At 50.0% G+C, this 19,751-nt stretch overlaps 1 protein-coding gene across 4 annotated transcripts in view; it reads right to left on the reverse strand.

Annotated features, from left to right (window-relative positions):
• Positions 1–223: 223 nt before the first annotated feature.
• The window catches only part of ZFAT (zinc finger and AT-hook domain containing), a 225,937-nt gene continuing 206,409 nt past the window's right edge, over positions 224–19,751 (reverse strand). For 3 of the 4 annotated variants that reach the window (XM_010344221.2, XM_003933686.4, XM_074387174.1), the window contains one exon: positions 224–1,133. In XM_010344221.2, the coding sequence (XP_010342523.1) occupies positions 894–1,133 (240 nt within the window). In that variant the 3' untranslated portion in view covers positions 224–893. The remainder of the gene's footprint in view (positions 1,134–19,751) is intronic. The other variant, XM_074387175.1, reaches the window with a different exon arrangement.

A 19,751-nucleotide genomic window follows, 5' to 3' on the forward strand; every position in this document is an offset into this window, starting at 1 on the left:
AATGCTGGGTGCCAGGAAATGGATGGTGAGCTCACTAACCTCCAAAAGTTTCAAAAACATATAAACCTAAATGCACAGGAAAGACTATCATCGTCTGCATTTTAAGGGCCTGGGTTTGGATGGGGGTCCTTCTGAGTGGGCCCCAAATCCAAGACTTCAACCTGGGAAGGGGAAATGGAAGCCATCCCGCCTAACTGAGGAAGCCAAGCACTCAGACGGGAAATGTTTTTATCCATCCACCTCACCTCCTTAGAATGGGAGGTGAACAGTGAACTAGTGCATTTATTTTAAAAGCGCAACAATTTCAGGATGGTGGGATGAGGCCCTGCGACGGGGTGAATTTACTTCACTTGACACCAAGAGCCCTCGATACTCAGGGAAGTGGGACTTTGTAGACAAAGCCAGGACAATTCCCCTACCCCCATCCCCCCAGCAGTGATTCAAAAATCATAAGGTTACTTTCTATGTCATGGCTGTCTCCCTCTCACCCGACTGCAAAGCGGCCGCAGATGAACATCTGGCCCCTAGATGGGGGTCAAGGAGCTGGGACTGTGATGCAGGGAAGATGCTGAGTGGGTGGGAGTCTCTGAATCCTGAAGCAAGGGCTGAAGGTGTGCACCTGTGTGTGGGGGCTGGTGCTAATGTCTTTTGGGAAGCAGATGATGAGTGTTAGGGGTTGTGTGTCTATGCTGGGGACAAGGTCCTGTGGTGTTGCTGGTGATGCTGACTGCCTTGCCTACCCCAAGTTGGATGAGGAGAGTCCCATCAGGCTGCCAGGCAGGGAGGGCAAAGGAGAGAACCATTCTGTGGGCTGGGCAGGCAGGGCGGCCTCCCCACCCTGGGTGCCTGCAGAGCCTGGCAGCCCCACACTTTGGCTGTCTGATGCCACACGTCTAGAGTTCCTGGGCCGGCTGCTCCACAGCCTGCTCCTCCCCCGGCCGCATGGCCTCCTGCACGTAGACGATGAACTCCGAGGCCTCCCCGCCCTGCGTGTAGACAGTCACCGTCTCAATGCCCTCCACGTCGTCGGAGGACACCACCAGGTGGTGCTGCTCGGCCAGCTCCACGGACGCTTGCTGGACGGTCTCCTGGATCATGACCGTGTGGTTGGAGCTGGGCTCCTCCTCGGTGACCTGTGGGAGGAGGGCAGGAGAAAGGTCACTCAGGGCCCACTTCCAGGTCCAAAGTAACAAACTACAGCTTAGGAGCCACCAGCGCACTGCAGGAGGGTGTCCACTCTCCACGGATCATCTCTACGAGGCTGTGCTTGCTTTCATGCCCATTTTACAGATGAACAGAGCAAGGCTCAGCAATGTAGGGCAACCTGCCCCCAGCTGTGGCAAACGTTTCTAGATGCCAAACTGCTTCCCAGGGCTTCTAGCAGGTGTGCGGTTACCTAGAGTATGAGGGTTGGAAAGCATTGTGGGGGTTATTTATGCAAATGTCAGGGGTAGGGGTTGTGGGGTGCTCCTGGAAGTTTATAGCTGGTCCATCTGTCAGTGATAAAGGCACTGGGTCCATCCAGGGCTCTCTGCTTTTCCATACTCGGGGAGCTCACCTCTGTGTGAAGATCTGTATCATACTAGGAAGGAGATGTCCAGCAGGCCTGATTTTCCCCAGGTGTCATCTGTCCATCAACACTAATGCCTCAACTATTTGGGGAAGGCCTGCTGGTGGAAACTCACTGCCACAGGGCTGGACAGGAGAGTCTTCCGGGTGTCCGCCAAGGAACAGGACCTCATGGATTCTATGGCCAGGCCTTTCTCTGAAGCTCCAAGCAGCCAGATTCCAGGCAAGACCAAATGCCAGCTGCCACTAATGCCCCACATCCCCGATGCTGCCAGCTCTGGGCTGTTTGTAAAGAATAACTGTCTTTGATCTTGAGATGAGAAACAAAAGACATGAAGTTGAGATCTTAGAGCAGTAAAAACAATGAACGGCTAGAAACTAACATGAGAGGAAAGCAAAGGGCCTGGAACTGTCCAGCTGGGGGATAAGAGAGTCTTCAGATTTACAGAGAGGTGCCAGGAACACCCCTTCATTTCCAGGTGAGTCTGAATGGCAGGTGGGAAGAGCTTTGTCCTGCATTTACCGGGCTTGGGGCGTCAGTTCCACCATTTCTAAGCTATGAGGCCTGGGCAAGACACTTTCCCACAACCTTCAGTTTACGCATCTGTAAAACGGACCAAAATGTGTTCTTCAGAGGATTCCTGGAAGAATGGAAGGAGATTTTATATGCAAAGTGGGTGCTCAATAACAGCACTGACCTTTCAATCCCTTCATTCATTCATTCAACCACATTTTTTTTTTTTGAGACAGGCTCTCTTGCCCAGGCTGGAGTGCAGTGGTGTGATCTCAGCTGACTGCAGCCTCCGCCTCTTGGGCTCACGCCATCCTCCTGCCTCAGTCTCCCAAGTTGCTGGTACCTATAGGTGTCCACCCACCTCGGCCTCCCAAAGTGCTGGGATTGCAGACATCAGCCACTGCTCTTGGCCTCAACCACACTTTTTTAAATACTTGCTGCTGACTGGAAGGTATTCCAGCATGTCAAGCACTCATTCTTTCACTCCACAGAAGTTTTGTCATCCTACCAGGTACCAGTAGACAGCAAGCTCCACAAGGGCAGGACCATGTCTGCCTGCTCACAGCTGTTTCCCCAGAGCCAAGCTTAATACCTGCACTCAGCATGTGCTCAGTACTTGTTGACTGATGATCCACTAGGCGCCAGATGCTAAGAAAACCACAGTCCTTTGAAGAAGCTGAGTCTCGGGGCGCAGGCACAGGGCACAGTGAATGACTGTGCTGCGGAGTAGCTGGGCTCCTGCAGGGGCGGCCTGTGCAGGTGTTGAGGTCCCAGGGGAGGCATGGGGATGGGGTCCAGGCAGACCGGAAAGCAATGACTCCCAGGAGGTGTAGGGATGGCAAGTCGGCTCGGACAGCCTCCATGAGGTCCCACTCGCAACATGTCTGGGTCCTTTCCTGGCCTGCAGTTGGCATTGGGTGGCCTCCTACTCCCTGCCTCTTCTGACTCTGCTCTCTCTGGGGAGGGTCCAACTGACTTGGAAGGTCTCATCCTGAACCTGTGATTACTCCAGTCTCCATGAGTGAGAAGGGCTGTGTCAACAGGTGGGGCATGTTTAATTCCGAGAGAAAAATAGAAAAGGTTCCTCCAGGGTGGGCTCCGGAGGTTCCAACATTATGGATTGGAAGAAACTTTTGATTTGGACTGATAGAATTCCCCCAGAGCTGGAGAGCTATTCTGAGTGGAAACTGTCAGTACATTTAGACTGATTTGCTGTTTTAGCGTGAACTGAGACCTGTTTTTAGTTCTTTTCCTATTTGTTTCCATTTCATTTAACTGGGAAAAGATACCATGAACCAGGATTTTAGAAGTAAATATTGATTTATTTCACTTTGCAAGAGAGAACCTGACAGAAGATTGGGAAAAGGGGTGGGAATGCACAGCCAGTCTTTTCTCCTTTTACCTGTCAGTAAACACGACACAAGGAAAGGGTGGGGGGATGGGGATGGTTGACACCCAGGTCCCCAGGGCCTCACATGTGCAAACAAGCCCTCCACACTCCGGTAAACAGACCACACACAGTACAGGGAGACCAACCCATCCATGAGCTGTAACGCAGGCTTGGGGTCATGGCACCATCATGTAGACATAGTGACTGCCACCAAAGCTAAGCCTAAAGAGGACAGTGACTCCTTCACTGACAGAAATTTTCCACTGGCTAAAGACTCCCACCCTTTAAAAACTCTAACCCCACAATGCCCATGTCCTGACAGTGGCTGAAATCACTGCCAAGGACAAGGAGAACCACACCAGGGACAGGCTTTTTAGGAGCAGCGGCTGCAGCCTCCTGTCCCCTGGCAGCCCAGGGGACACACTCCAAGTTCTCAGGAACAGCCCCAGGAGAAAGCAGGAGGTCCCCAGCTGGCCTGACATCGCAGAGGAGGCCAGTGTGCCTGACCTGAAGGTAAACAATGTGCTAATAACTCTGCAGCACCTGAGGACTGCTTCTTGGACGGTGGCATTGGCCACAGAAGGTCTGTGGTGGGAAAAGGCATCACAGAGAGAAGACAGTGAGCAAAGAACGGGTGTGTGCCCTACAGACCCGCCAAGGCCACTGGCCACCTCCCTGTCACCAAACCCACCGGGCAGAGTCCCATCTTTACCCTTCCAGAGTGCTCTCTACCATTTGGCATGAGACGCCCTCTTCACTGCTTGCCAGCACTGGTCTCTGTGCCAGACTGCAGGGTCGCTCACTGCTCTTCTCTTTCTGCCCACCACAAAGCCTGGAGGATTCCTGGGTCTCCCACCTTGACTTCTTCTCTGGACCCCTGGGCACTTTCAGTCCCTGCTGAGCCAGGCTGCAGCCACACTCCTGAACTCCAGATCACACCTCCGTCTCCAAGTGGGAAGCACACTCAGGGGTGTCTGTCAAACAATGTCTGAACAGGGTGTGCAAAAGTCACAGGACAGAAGGCATTTAGGGGAGAAGCAGCAGGTGAGGCCTGAAATGAAGTTTGCAGGTGGATCTTGAAAAGCCTTGATGATCAGCTGAGAGACTGGGACTTCATTTTACAAATGAAGGCATTAAAAATTTTCAAAGAAGGGCCCTGTGTCATCCAATCTGACATTTATGAATCAAAACTTGCCTAACATGAGAAGACTTTCTGAGAAGTAGGCTTCTCTCATGATCCCTCTAAGTATTTACATTTATTTGCCTGTAATATCTTTTCTAAGTATTCAATCTATTTAAAGATAACCTTTCTTCCTGTATTTTGTTTTTTTTTTTTTATTTTCCAGCCTCCAGGATTTGTCCAACAGAATCACCACAAAATTCACCCACTGCTAATTATCAGAGTACAAAAAAAGTTTCCCAACATCATCCTTTGGGCTTAATTCACCAGAAAAAGTGATGGCGGCAATGGCAATGTGTATTTCACAAGTCCTGCAAAGAGCAGGTTTCCTGGTGTGCACAGATGCATGCTGTTGCCCTGCCGTGTTACTGAGCCTCTGGGACGTGCAGGGTTCCTGAAGGTCCCCTGCAGCCTGCCGTTGGGCCTCCTTTACACTCTCTTGAGTTTTCGAGTGGCTCTGCTGTCCCTGCAGACACTGCCCACACAGATGTCCACATCACAAAAAGCCAAGATGTAGAGAAGATGCTTTACAGAAGGGGTTCACAAGGCTTTCTGCAAAGAGGGCACTCCCTTTGTGCATTTCACAGTATATGACCATACTGTTTGCTTCTATACAGTTTTTACAAACAAGGCACCTCCTTCCTTGCTCCCACAGCACCCAATATACACCCAGCCACTTGTAGTTTACTGAACACTCTCCCATGCCTTGTCCCGATTCTTTACACACAATGTCTCGTATGTGGACATTTGTGTTCCCACTTTACAAATGGAGACAGTGAAGCTCCTACTGGCCTGGTAACTCGAGTCAAATAGCCAGAAAGTAGCAAAAGCTCGAACCTAGTCTGGTTGATATGATTAAATTATCACTCTTTACTCCTCCTGATTAGTCTCAGGCTGGCTGTAGAACTCTCAACCACTCTCTTTGTTCAAAATGATCACTCTAGTAGCTTAATCTATTAGCACAGGCTTAAAATTGTTCTCCACAACAGAAATAATATGGCTTTCATGGTGTCATTATCCCCTGAGATGGGTACTCCATTTTCCCCAATTGCTGTATCTAACACATCTATGAGATGAATTATTAGCAGCATAGATGGCTTAATAGAAACCCTTAACCCCTGGGACGCACAGATTGTTCACGGAATCAGGCACTGCATTCTGCTGTTCGGCTGCCTCCAGTGTTCGGGTGTCTGGACGGGATCACTGTCAGGACCGGCACGTTGCTGGGCTCTCTTCATGCTGAAGGGCAGCTTCCCCCGGAGACCCCATGTCTTCCTTGGCCTTAACCCGTCATCATCCATTTATCCAGCAAATGCCGATAGGGACTCCACTGTGTGCCAGGCAGCGGCTATGGCTCTGACTGCCTGGGTGTCTCGCTTTTCTTCTGCTCCTCTGCCTGTTCTGCCTTCTCCTGCTCCTCTAGCTCCTCTCCTCACTTTCTTTGTAAAAACCCATTCCTTGAAGGTTAAGCTTTCTCCTGCCAACATATAAGAAAACCCCAGAAGTTCCTCTAGCTCAAGAAACTCTCTTTAAGGAAGGTGGGTCCTGCATTGCTCCCACAGTGCTCCCAGGGTGGCCCGAGGGGCCAGTGCACAGGGCTTTTACCACCCATCTCTGCACAGATCTCTCCCACAGCAAGCACAGTGCTGGCTCCTCCGTGTCCAGCCCAGTGACACAGTCTTGGCAGGCACATAGTACGTAGGTGTTGGTGATTTAGGCTGGTACAAAAGTAAATGCAGTTTTTGTTTGTTTTTGAGATGGAGTTGTGCTCTTGTTGCCCAGGCTGGAGTGCAATAGCGCGATCTCAGCTCACCGCAACCTCCACCTCCTGGGTTTAAGCGATTCTCCTGCCTCAGCCTCCTGAGTAGCTGGGATTACAGGTGTGCACTACCACACCCAGCTAATTTTTGTCATTTTTAGTAGAGATGGGGTTTCTCCATGTTGGTCAGGCTTGTCTCAAACTCCTGAACTCAGATGATCCACCCGCCTTGCCTCCCAAAGTGCTGGGATTACACGCGTGAGCCACCGCACCCGGCCAGTAATTGTGGTTTTTGCACCAACCTATAGGTCTGGACCTTCCTAGGTGTAGAACCTGGAAGTGATGACCAAGAGAACCATCTGGAGCAGTCATAGACTCCAGGGCCAGCTGTTGTCTGCCCCTGGTTCAAACTCTGTCTGGTAGGAGCCCCTTCGATGATCTGAAAGTAGGTAAGATGGTGCATTCTCTATGGAGGAGAGTCGCTTTTGGCTCTGAAAGTCCCAAAGGTCCAATCACCTTATTCTATGGAAGAGAAGTCAAGGCTCAGAGAAAGTAAACTGCCGAGGGCCACGTTGCTGGAAGTAGAGCGGATTTTTGAGTTCTGGTCTGCAAAGCTCCCCGGCCTGTACCAGGCAACTTCACATCAAGCCATAAAACACTTTGGTTCTGGGAGAACACAGCCAGGATGTCTAGCATGGCACCCAGGCAGGGGTGAACAGTAAGCAGGCTTTCCCTGGAATAACAGTACTGTGTATAACAGTTGTAATAACTATTTTGAGACGAGGTGTCACCCTGTCACCCAGGCTGGAGTAGAGTGATGCAATCATAGCTCACTGCAGCCTCAAACTCCTGGACTCAAGAGTTCCTCCCACCTCAGCTTCCAGAGCAGCTGGGACCCTCCCTGGAATTACTGAATTAACAAAGAAAGCAGTAAACACACGATGATGATGATGATGATGATGATGATGATGATGATGATGATGATGATGGAGACACACGAGGACAGATCTAAGACTTTGAGATTACACTCTGGAATAAGAAGTGTTTGTTGGAGGTCAGGTGCTGTGTGAAGCAGTTTACGTGTATTAGGTACCCAGTCTTCACAGTGCCCTAAGAAGTCTTAGTGTCCCAGATTTAGAGGAAAGGGGACTCGGGGGGCTGACAAACTGCTCCGGGGGCCTCTGCCCACCCACTGGGTCCTGAGTTGTTACATGCAGGCTACGGCCCTGCTCCACAGGCCTTTGAGCCTGCCGGTCACAGCGGCCAGGTCACTGCGCACAGCTCTGGGCCTGGCCAAGCAGGAGGCTGCAGTGTCAGGGTCCACACAATCTTCTTGATTCTCCCACTGGTCTCTTGCATTTGACCCTGACTTTTTCCATACCTCTCTTACCTCTCTAATGAGAAGGCACTGCTGGACTCCTCTGTCAAAGTACCCTCTGCCTGGGAAACACAGTCTCAGAAACACCCAGAAGCTGGCTGAAGCAGGAAGGACAACCCCTCCCAATCTGACACACGTTTTCTGGAATCCTTGACACTGAGAGGGAGGTGTCTTGCCAAACAGGAAGGTCATGGGAAAGGCAGTGGCCCATGGGGACACTTGACCTTAGCATATAACCTGGCCCACAGCCTCTGAAACTCAATCCCCTAACATAGCTCCTTTTGTCAGAGGTTGCACCAACATCCCTCCCCAGGACATTGAAACAGTCCCGAGACACATCAAAGGACATCAAAATATGACAAACAAAGACTCATTAAGAGGAGAGAGCGCTGCATCTCACGGCTGAATCCCACAGAGGCACCAATGAGAAAGGGGAAATGTTCTTACTAGCTGGGTATTTAAAGCAACATTTTTTTTAAACTGCTGGTGGAATACAATAAACAACACAAATTCACATCACAGCTTTCAAAACACTGTGCAAAGAATCTCGTGGGTCCTGAGGCCCCACATGCCTGTGCAGAGGGCCTCGGAGAACATTCCTGTTCAGTCCTGACAGGGTGCTGGAATTTCCGGGGTTTCATCAGACCACGTGGGACCTACCAAATTATTAGAACTTAGCTCTCAACGCATAAGTAAGTGATGAATAAAGGAATTTAAAATAAAACTGTTGGCCCTAAAACAAAACATCAGAATGACAGCGGGGTGGCATCAGTTAACTTCGTATTGGGTTTGCAACCCTTTGGAACAAAGCTGCCACCACTGCAGCTGCCTTTAGATGCTGCCACATTCCCAGTGGCCCCCCGCCAAGCCTGTGCCCTCCATCAGGCACTGGGAGGAAGATGAACCACCTTCGCTTAAGGAATTCCAGCTGGGGGGTCTCTTTAGGACAGGAATCAGCTTTTATGTTTTTCAGGAAAAAGAAACTCCACCGTCATCTCTGCCACCATCGCCACCACCACCAGGAGGGCGTCTGGCTTCAGGCATCCTTCACATTTCAAATCCATTTGTAAATAAATTGAACCAGGTTCCTATTTATTAAACCATGTCATGCAGGACAGCCCTCTCGCAGATATCATTAATGTCCCTCAAAGGGAAGGCACCTGTGGCTGTAGCTCAGGAAACGAACAGAGAAGCCCCTCTTTCTTCTCCTCTTGTTGGTACACCTGTTCTCAGGATCTGTTCTCAGAATCTGCTGGGAGGCAGCCCCAGACCCCGATCCAGCCTTCCGCGCTTCAGGGGAAGCGGACAGAATGCACAAGGCCACCAGGAGAACACAGTCACTGTCACGATCATCACCACAGAGAATGTGGTGAGCACCATGATGAGATCAGGCATGGGAGAGGCAGTGAGGTGAAGACAACAGCCGACTGAAGACTAGATGCGCGCAGTGTGCACAGGGATGGGGGGCGTGGGTGAGGGGTTGCTATGTACACGTGCATGCCTATGTGCAGGAATATGGGTGTGCATATGTGTATATGTGTGTTCATGTGTATATCTGTATGTGTAGGTGTGTGTCCATGTGTATACGTACTTGTGCATGTATATGGGTCTGTATATGTGCATATACTTGCATATGTCTATGTAGATATGCATGCTTATGTGCAGGTTTATGGGTGTGCTGATACACGAATACTGTGCACATATGTGCATGTCATAAGTGCAGGTGCATGTACATGGGTATGGGCATGACCCATCACTATGCTTGTGTACCTCCATCCTTAAATTCAACAAAGGCCTGCAGGTAGAAGAAATCTCTCCTTGCCCAGCCTTCCCTTTCTTTTTTCTCTTCTGTAGCCTGTGACACTACTTGCTCCCTGGTTTACAGTCACTTCTCATAATGGCCCAAACAGGTAATCCCCTCCAAGTTTACAGAGTGTTTGTGGGTCCCATGCCTCCTCTCATTCTCACGGAGCCTTGTGAGGAAGGCAGGGTAGAGGGGATTCCCAGCGCATCCCTTTGAGAAGGGGTGGCTCAGAAACTTGATGTGAGCCCTTCAGCTAGTAACAGGCGATTCTGGAATTTGAAGCCCACAGCCTTCTGTGTAACAGTCACGGCTTCCTGTAACCTTCAAAACAAAGCCCAAGCTCCCCTGTTGGACGGGCAAAGCCCTTCCTGCCTGGCTCCTTCTCCCACACTCAATCTTGGTTCCTGAACACACACGCTTTCTGCCTCTGAACTTCCAACTATGTTGGTCTGCGATCTTTTCCCAAAGATCCTTTCTTGTTCTTGAGAAGTCAGGTCCATGCCCTTTCCTCCAGGACGCCCCCTGGCTTCCTGAGCCAGTGCCCCCTTACAACACTATGCTGACTCCTGTTACACACCAGTGCCAGTGGATCCCAGCCACCACACTATGCCACACTGAGGAGGCACGACCTGTGTCATGCTCTCCCTCGCCTTCCTGGCAAATGGTGAACAGGGAATGCTGCTTCTCAAATGAGTCACTGGGATAAAGAGTGCAGAGTGAAAGTCTTGCTCAAATCACTACCAGATGAGGCACAGCCGAAGAGGAGGGAAGACGCCCCACCAGGGCTTGGCCCCAGCATTGAGCGACCACAGGAATAAGAGTGATAGTTAGAGAGGAAATGCAGCAAGCCCCATTGGGGGGCAGCTCAGGCACAGGTTCCAGGGGGACTTCTAAGGAAGAGTGGAGTTCTGACTTTGGGAGGCCCCTAGTGGCCCATAGTGCTGCTCGATGGGGCCCTCCTATGGACAAACAGCCCCCTATGTTGAGCATTCCGCAGCCTTCATGCTAATAAAGTTGGCAGATGGGCAGGTTGGTCAAAGTTTGCTGGGGCCAGAAGTGACTGGGAAAGCAGAAGATGGATAGAAAACAAGGTTAACATGGAACAGATGTGTAGGGTCAGTGCCTGTGCTGAGCTGCTAGACTAGAAAGCTGTCACTCTCCTCAGGCAGAGTTAGGAAGGTAACATCAGCACTTGATTTGCAAGAGGCAGCGTCTGTGTTCAGACACCACTAAGAGGTGGGTCATTTGTTGAATAAGCCATCTCTGAAAGCCACCCACTCTCTACTTTGGAGTGTCACACCTCTCGTAGGCTGAATTTCCATATGTACTTCTTCAGACAACTTCTGGGCTCTCTCTTCTGTCCACTGAGAATTTAGCATGTGTCAGATGCTCTGGTGGAGGCTGGAAACAGAACCATGAGGCCAGACGCAGTTCCTGTCCCCAACAGGCTGCAGTCCAGGGGAGAAAAGGACAGGGGCCTTGTCCTGGATTGCCAGGGTTGGGGGAAGGTGGGGTGGGAAGCAGCTGGTGGCCAGGGATGATTTCTTGAAGATGACGACCCTGGTCTTGAACACTGTGGGATTCCTAGGAGTCCAAAGAATGGGGAGGAGGTGTAAAGAGATTGGGAAAAGCACCAGGCAGAGGAAATGGCTAGGCAGATCCAATGAAATTCAGTATAGCCAGAGCACAGAGCAAGGCGGGGGTCACGGTGGGGAAGAGATGAAACAAAGAGGAAAACAAAAAAGACTAGAGAGACCATCAGAACCCAGATCATGAAGGATCTTACAGGAATTTAGTCTGTCTCTCAAATTAATGGGTGCCTCTCTATTAGACAGGAGAGACCTAATCAGACTCCCAAGCTCATTCCCCTGGAATGTAGAAGGGGGCTATGGGGAAGAGGAGGCAGAAAGCCTGGAGGCAGGGAGGCCAGGGACAGTTTGGCATTCTGTGAAGAAGATGGGCCTGAACATGAGAAGAGGGCACCAGGATGGGAGCTGGCAGAGCAGCCTCTATGGTCTATCTGCTGCCACGCCCATTCCCCTCAACCTATTCTAGGAGGCTCTTAGGCCCAATGCTCAATGGGCCTGCCCTCTTCCAGAGTCCAGTGACGGCCACCCCGGCCAGGCCTGACCCTCACAGCTCAGTCTGCACCTTGCTCAGCTTCTGCAGCCTCCAGCCCTCCCTTGCTTCTTTCCTGGGCCACTTTGTTCACTTGCCCCACAGCATAGCTCCCTCCTAAGAGTCCTCCTTCCTCCCTGGCTGCTCCCTCAGCGTCTCCACAGCATCTATCTCCACTTCTGTACCCCTAAGTGGCATACGGCCCCAGTGTTCAGCCCTGGGAGGGCTCTTCTCTCTCCACATCCCTTCCTTCCCTCATATCAGTCAAGCTCGTGACTTCAAATATCGTCTTCAGGCTGATGACTCCCAAACTTATGTCTAGACCAAACCCTTCCCCTGAAATGTGAATGTGCATAGTATATTTCCTAGTAGACATATCCATGTGGGTGTCAAATAGTCATTTCCAAGTTAACAAAGCCAAATGGAATTAGTCACTTCCCATCCACCCAACTTGCTCCTCCCTACTCTGTCCTCTTCTCGGTAGAAGGCACCACCATCCACCCATCTTCTCAAAGCAAAAGGCTTAGGCATCAGCCCTGATTCAGCTCTCACACACACTCCACGTCCAAAGCACTGCGGGACCAGTCAGCTCCACTATGATATGCAGGCCAGGGCGCTCCAGTCCTCCTCTCCCTGCAGGACTAACCCGGCCAGGCCAAGCTGCTTCTCATTCTAGCTCTGCCCCCAAGAGCCCTTAAGTGACTTCTTAGTTATGTGGATCAGCATAAAAGTCAGTGCCTCAGTTTACCACCTAATGCCACAAATACAGATGGGAGACACAGAATCTGGGAGTAGTGCCTGTGAAAAAGATCCAGGGGTTTGAGGTGGCACCAAGATCAACATGACTGAATGGTGAGCGTGGCCACTGTAAAAGGCAGCTTAGAGTTTACTGAAGTGAGGGACAAAGTCCCATCCTAATCTCTTCCAACTGCCGTCAGATTTGGACCTCCCCTGGAGTCCATGCCTGGGTTCAACCACGAAGAGGACTAAAGATGCATTCATTAGTCAACTTTCCAAGAAGGCTGACCAGTCTAGAAAAAAATGGCTGGGGTACTTGAAGATGTCTGGTCTAGAGAATAGAAGATGCAGGGCCCAGAAGATGCCTGTGCCTTCAAATACACAAGGGGCTGTCACATGAGGGGCCATCAGATGTACTGCTGGTTCTGGAGGGGGCCAGGGCTCACAGAGGGGCTACGGAAGACAGTGGACTGCTATCTGGAATTGATATAACCAGCTCCCCATTGCCAAAGCTATGCAAATAGCGGCTCCAAGAGCATCGGGCTAGATTCTTCCTCAGGGAAAACACTGGAATTAACAGGAGAGTCTGCCCTTTACCACTCCCTGCATTCCTAAGTCCAAAAAGCAGGAATTCCTCCTCTTTCAGAAGTCTGAGAGGCAAGGCCTGCCTCCACGCTGCCCTCTCACCTACCTCCCTCAGAGGGCCTGGAGAAGAAATGCAAGCCCGTGACTTGGCCTCCTGTCAGTCTTGCTGTTCACCCCTGCCTGAGCGCTCCTCCACCACACCTGAAGCCAGTACATCAGAACCCTCCATCCCCTGCAGAGATCTTTGTGAAAGCTGCAGGTATGGGCAACAATGTGTCAGAATGTCCCTCACAACCAAGAACTGTTCTGTGTCTCACATTTTCCTCCTAGTCACAAGGATAAAAATAAACAATAACAACAACCTTATTTATGATGATCTGAACCTAGAACCTAACTGTTTTACATATAAACACAGAGTACTGAGTCTGTGTGCTGTGTTCTTCTAGAAATACAACTGTTGTTTACAGCATGGGAAGACAGTACTTCATTTTATTTAGGAGAGCTCTCCAGCATCAGCAATGCTGCTCGCACTAGCAGCCTCACCCTCACATGCTCTCAGCCTGGGCTCCTGGCTGGTGCACCCAGAGTAGGTACTCCGCTTAAGAGAAGGCACGTGACCCCATCATTAGGTTTTTATTTTCTTATTGTTGCTTTAACAAATTACTAGAAATTTAGCAGCTTTAAACAACATAAATGTATCGTCTTTCAGTTCTAGAGTTCAAAAGTCTGAAATGGGTCTCACTGAGCTAAAATCAACATTTCAGAAGGGCTATGTTCCCGGCTGGAGACCTTAGGACAGAATCCACTTCCTTGGCTTTTCCAGCTTCTAGAGACCTCCTGCATTCCTTGGCTTGTGGCTTCCTTCCATCTTCAAAGCCAATAACATTTGGTGGAGTCTTTCTTACGATGTTATCGCTCTGGTTCTGACTCTACTGCCTTCCTCTTCCCCATTTAAGGACACATGTGATCACACTGAGCCCATGTGCATAATCTAGGATAATCTCCCCATCTTGGATTCAACTAATTAGCAACCTTAATTCTCACTTGCCAAGTAAAACCTATTTGCAGGTTCTGGGGATGAGGACATGGACATTTCTGGGGCACCACTGTCCTGTCTACCACTGTATCTTGGTATAGTCATGTATGAATATGAAAACACTCAATTTCTTACTATTTTAGTATAAATAACTTTCCATTTACTTCTTGTTACTTCAGTTAGGACACTAGAGAGTTTTGATTTTTTTTTTTTTTAAGTCATGCATGTGTAGGAATCTGTGAATTTCATTTCAAAAGAGTAAAAGGAGTGTTATAAAGTAGTCATTATTCGATGGGAGTCCCGGGTCTGTCAGGCTGAGACTTCCTAGGAGGGCAGTTGCTATGGCAGGCAACTGAAGAGCTGCCCTGCTGTTGCCCAGCCCTGCCTATGACTAGATGGCTCATCTGTTCTCCAGTTCCTCTTCCTCTCCTGTTGTTCTCATTATCCTCTGATTCACTCACGTCTTGTTCCTCAGATGCTTCCACACCTTGAGATCAAAGGAAAGAGCGCAATTCATTTCCTCCCAGACGGCCACTGTCTTGTATGGTCCCTTCCACTCAGAAATTCGTGGACTCCGTGTGACGGTAAGAATTAGAGGACTGCAGACCAAAATCCAAATAGAACCCAAGAACGAGTGTGAAAAAAGAACACTGCAGTTGATTCTTGCAGGAAGAATATTCCCCTGCGTGTGTTTACACTTTGGGGAAGAAGCTTTATTTTTCCAGTGGTAGGTTTTACTCACTGCTTAAATATAACCAAACAGTAGCTTCCTTTTCATTCTCAAAACGGGGGACTGGCAGGACCGTTTTACAAGGTTAACAAGCAAGTGCATTTGCGTTCACAACCCTAGGTGAAGAGTGTAGTTGTATAAGTCAGAAATAAAAGGAAACAGCAAATACAATCCTGAATTTATAGAGGGGAGAAAAGGCACAAATGAATGTGGTTTGTAAAAAACAGCATACATTCCCAGCTCCAGAAATATATATCTATACAGGACAAAAATAAGGGTGCTCTGGGGGCATTATGTGCAAGAAACTTGTGGAAATATCAGGAGGTACTCGCAGGCAGGAAGAAGCCATTCCATACATCAATGGAGACTGAAAGCCTTTTAAGGAGGAAAGAATGCACAGGAAGTGAGGAAGACTGTGATTCATCCCGCTGTCAGGCTACACATCTTTCACGGAGGAAGACGGTATAATGCTGCCTCTCCACCCTATTTTTCTCTTGGTTGTAAGTAGACAGTAGACAGGTTTTCTTTTCCGGAAGTATAAATCCCGTGCACAGTCCAAAGCCTAAGCTGTAAAGGCAGCTTGCTAATGGCAATCACCACCCATCTCCTGTGTCTCCCGGGTCTCTGAACACTAAGACTCCACCATCAGCCAACAGAGCTGCAACCCTGTTTCCTAAGCCGCAGGCACTGAAGAGCTCTTCTGCGCAGAGGGTGCCAAATGCAATGTGGACCTGTCCACCAGGTCCCCTGGCCTGAGGGAAACAGGAAGGGCCAGCTCTCTTCATTGAGAGAAAAAGGCCTTGGAAACAGGAAGACAGGAGCAATGCAGGCTTCCTGGCCTCTGTGCCATAAGAAGAGGATGAAAAGGTTGCCACACTGGCCAAAACAACTCACTGGGCAGCAGGAAGAGGATGCCCATAGCTAGAACATTGTGTACCTGTTGTATGTCTCCACAGTCTAAGCGTAGCTTAGTTTGGTCTGAATAATCATTTGACTAGAAAAAGAAATCTCACAAATTGTGGGAAACCAGCGATCGAAATGGTAGAGAGAGTGTCGGAATGAAGAAATGGGGCAGTGCCTAGCACAGGCCAGGTGGTGCAGCACTAATGACTGCTCCTGGATGCCAGGCCTCTCTGGAGGAGGTGTCTGCCACCCCTTCCCCTCCCAGCTGAGCCAAGCCCCCACACACTTAAGCTGCTGCCCATGTGCTTCACACATCCCCTGCATACCATCATGCCATGGCCACAGGGCACCCACTGAATGGAATTATTTGAATGTGGACCCAAGGAGCTATTTCAAAGTTGTGCTGAAACAGTTCAGAGCATATTCACTGTGAAAGGGAAGGAGGCAGGCAGAGCATCTCCCTCCCCACAAGCATCTTTTTTAAAAATATTTAAACACACTTACCGTGCATAATACTTGATTTTCCTGACCTTTAAGTGCACATACACTGAGTCTCGATTTGACTTAGTGGCAGGCCTGGTGTGGCAGCTCTACAGCATTGCCTGGTGCCTCACAGAGGGAGCACTCTCTTCCCTACGCTTTTCTCCTCCCTCCCCACCCCTACTTGGTGATTCCTGCACAGGTATGCAGCTGTTGGAGTTAGGCAAACCTTTCAGATTGATTCTCACCCAAGCACCCTTCCCGGTACTTTAGAAATAGTTTCCTTTGTACATTTCCACGTGCCTGACTTTCACAAAATCGCCCCCGTGACCATCCCTGCAGGCCCTGGCCTTTCTCATTGCTGGTGGCCCTGTCAACCTGAAGGGCAGGTGCTCGATAAAGCAGTGGGGACAGGATCGATCTGCTGCCCTTTCGTGGGCTACCTCGAGGACACTGTCTTGGTGCCTGCTGGAGAAGCGCTTGGCTTCTTTCCTCAGCTGATGCATAATTAAGCAATCTGCTTCTACTAGCGGTTTCTTTCCCTGTCCTTGAACACGAGTGACCTGAAGCTCCACAGAACCCCAGCAGGGCCTTGCTGGTACCTAAGCAGAGAAGGAAACTGGAGCTGGCAGGTCATATTCCTTCCTGGACAGCCACAGAGCCACAGCCCTTGCCCAAGGTAGAAAAACCAAACGCCCAGGAATAAAATATTTTTAATTTTTGTTTAAAATGTTTATCGTAACAAAACACAAACCACTTAAATCACTCATCAAACTTACCAAGGTAAGTTCTTTAGCAGCAAGCAGATCTAAGAACAAAAGAAGAAACTGGCTATCTCTTCTTACTTGGAGCACCAGCGAAGCCTTGACGTTCACCCTACTGATGTTGACAGGAGAGTCTCAGATCTTACGCTGAAACCCCAGAGAGGCAGCAGCTTCCGCTCTTGAAATCCACATGACCCACGTACTTCTCTCTCAGAGTAGGAAGATCCGCTTAATTCAACTCTCTTTTGGCCTGGTCTTAAGACCCCCTCACTCACTTGCCTGCTAAATGGAAGCAACCAGAAGCAGAAATAGATGTGGCTGAATTCTACAGACACAGTAAGAGGTAAGGAGCTATGCTGTTTCCATGATCACGGGAGCTAAGATTTATGGACTCAGCCATGTGCCAGGCACTGGGCCAGTGGCTTCATTTTGCACAATTAGGTATAATGCATACAACAGCCCCTTGGAGTAAGTTTCATGATCTTCCCATTATACCGATGAGAAAACACAAGTTCAAACTAAAGTGTTTTGTCCAAGGTCACACACTATTATGTGACAGAACCCAGCAGTCTGGCTCTCTTTCAGCCACTTACTACAGCACTGGCTATGCCAAGGGCTCCTTCTCCATCCACGGTGACATAAACTTGGATGACTCCCATGAAACAGGCTTCTCCAGAGATACCCCCGGGGCTGTCCATCGGGGCAGAGGGCTCTGTCCCAGAGGCCTGCAGCTGCTGTGGTAGGGGATGCACAGTCAGCCTGGAGAATACGAGGCTGCTCAGCACAAGCCACACACAGGGCAACTGACCCCACCAGCTCAGCTTCCCAACATCTGATCTTGCATTCATGGTTTTGAACGCTTATGAAATCTCTAAAACATATCAGGCCCTAAGCCAAGATCCCAGAAGTGGGTGAGACCAAATTGTCACCTGCTCTCATGGAGCTTCCAGTTTGCTGGGGAGAAAAGCCATGTGTATAACCAACCACACTAGATAGGGTTTGTGATGGGGTAAGGGAGGATGCCCCATCTTCACCACTGCCTGGAGAGGGAGGAGAGCTTCTGCCCCTCTGAAAATATTCCCTTCCTAATTGCCCCCACCCAGGGCAGGAAGGACCTGACAATCAGACAGCTGAAGCTGACGTGTCCTAATGGGCAGGGGTTATCCTGACACGCAGGGATCCCTCCGCCCCCATAGGTTAGGCTCCTTCCTGGAGTGTTTGCTTTTATGCAGAAGCAGATGCTCCCAGATCCTGTGCCTCCCTCCCACAGTCAGTAGGGGTGGGGTGGGTCTTCTTGAAACATCCCACCAGGAAGCAAGAAGGAAAGTGGAGAGAGAAAGGTGGGTACCTGGCTGTCGGGCCTGGTGGGCCATGGTGAGCTTCTATTCTAAGTTTACTGGAGACTTTCTGAATTATTGGAGGATTTTAAATGTAATGATATTTCTAAGCGATCACTCTGGCTTCTGTGTGAAAACCGGATCTTTGAGCAGCAGGATGGAAAAAGAAGAGCATCCTCTGTGAGCCAGGGGAGGGGGACTGACAACTGAGAACAGGTTTCTAAAAATTCTTTTTTTTTTTTGAGACAGAGTTTCGCTTTTGTTAACCAGGCTGGAGTGCAATGGCGCGATCTCGGCTCACCGCAACCTCCGCCTCCTGGGCTCAGGAAATTCTCCTGCCTCAGCCTCCTGAGTAGCTGGGATTATGGGCACGTGCCACCATGCCCAGCTAATTTTTTGTATTTTTAGTAGAGATGGGGTTTCACCATGTTGACCAGGATGGTCTTGATCTCTGACCTCGTGATCCACCCGCCTCAGCCTCCCAAAGTGCTGGGATTACAGGCTTGAGCCACTGAGCCCGGCCTAGGCTTCTAAAATTCTAATGTGTGCAGGACACCCCCACTGCTGGTTACACACAAAGCCTGGTTTGGGAGGGCTGGGTAGAGCCAGGGACTCTGCATTTTTCACAAGCCCCCGATGCTGACCACTGGCCCGGGGACTGCATTTTGAGTAGCAAGGGCTTAAATGAATGAGGCAGCCAGGAGCCAGAGGGACGATTTGAGGCCCCTTGTGAGGCAGGAGCCCACCGCATGTGCTGACAGGGCAGACGTAGGGGTGGGAGAGGCAAGGAGGCAAGAGGGCCTCCCAGGTTCCGGCGTAGACACCAGAGTGGCCAAGAGGCCCTCCCCGAAGTGGGGACACCAGCTAGATAGGAGGAGTGGGAAGGAGGGGGACGCCAAGAGTTCCTGTTTTGGGGAATTCCTCGGGCCAGGATGGAGACTGCTGTTCTGGTGGGAATGAGGAACAAGGACCAGTCTGGGGCAGGACAAGTCCACAGGGGCCCTCATCACTCTCCTCCATATGCAGGCCAGCTCTAGCTCCCTCCTGTCAGGGCTATTACAGCCTGGCCTTGGCCCCAAACTTGAAATAGACCAAGTGATCTCAGCCAGCAAGGACAACTTCCCAGGGTGAAGCTGCCTGGAGGGGAGAAATCAATTAAAACCCACCTGCCTTGACTGAGGACATGGGTCAGGAAGCAGGCACCAAGCAAACAGTAATAAACTCAGCAGTATTAAAACTCAAATAAAGTGGGATTCTGCAAATAGCACCAACCAAAGCTGCAGCTTCTTAGGGAATAATAGGAGAAAGATGGGGGCTTAGGAAAAGTAAGAAAAGCAAAGCTCAATGGATGAGCATCCTCAGGTTAGGATGGCTTGTATGGGGAAAAGGCCATAATGAAATAGAGACGAACCTTTGTTCTCTATATTTTCAGACCATTTCTCATATAGCCACAGATATACCATGGG

This window comes from Saimiri boliviensis, chromosome 15 (genome assembly GCF_048565385.1).
Source record: "Saimiri boliviensis isolate mSaiBol1 chromosome 15, mSaiBol1.pri, whole genome shotgun sequence".
NCBI lineage: Eukaryota > Metazoa > Chordata > Mammalia > Primates > Cebidae > Saimiri > Saimiri boliviensis.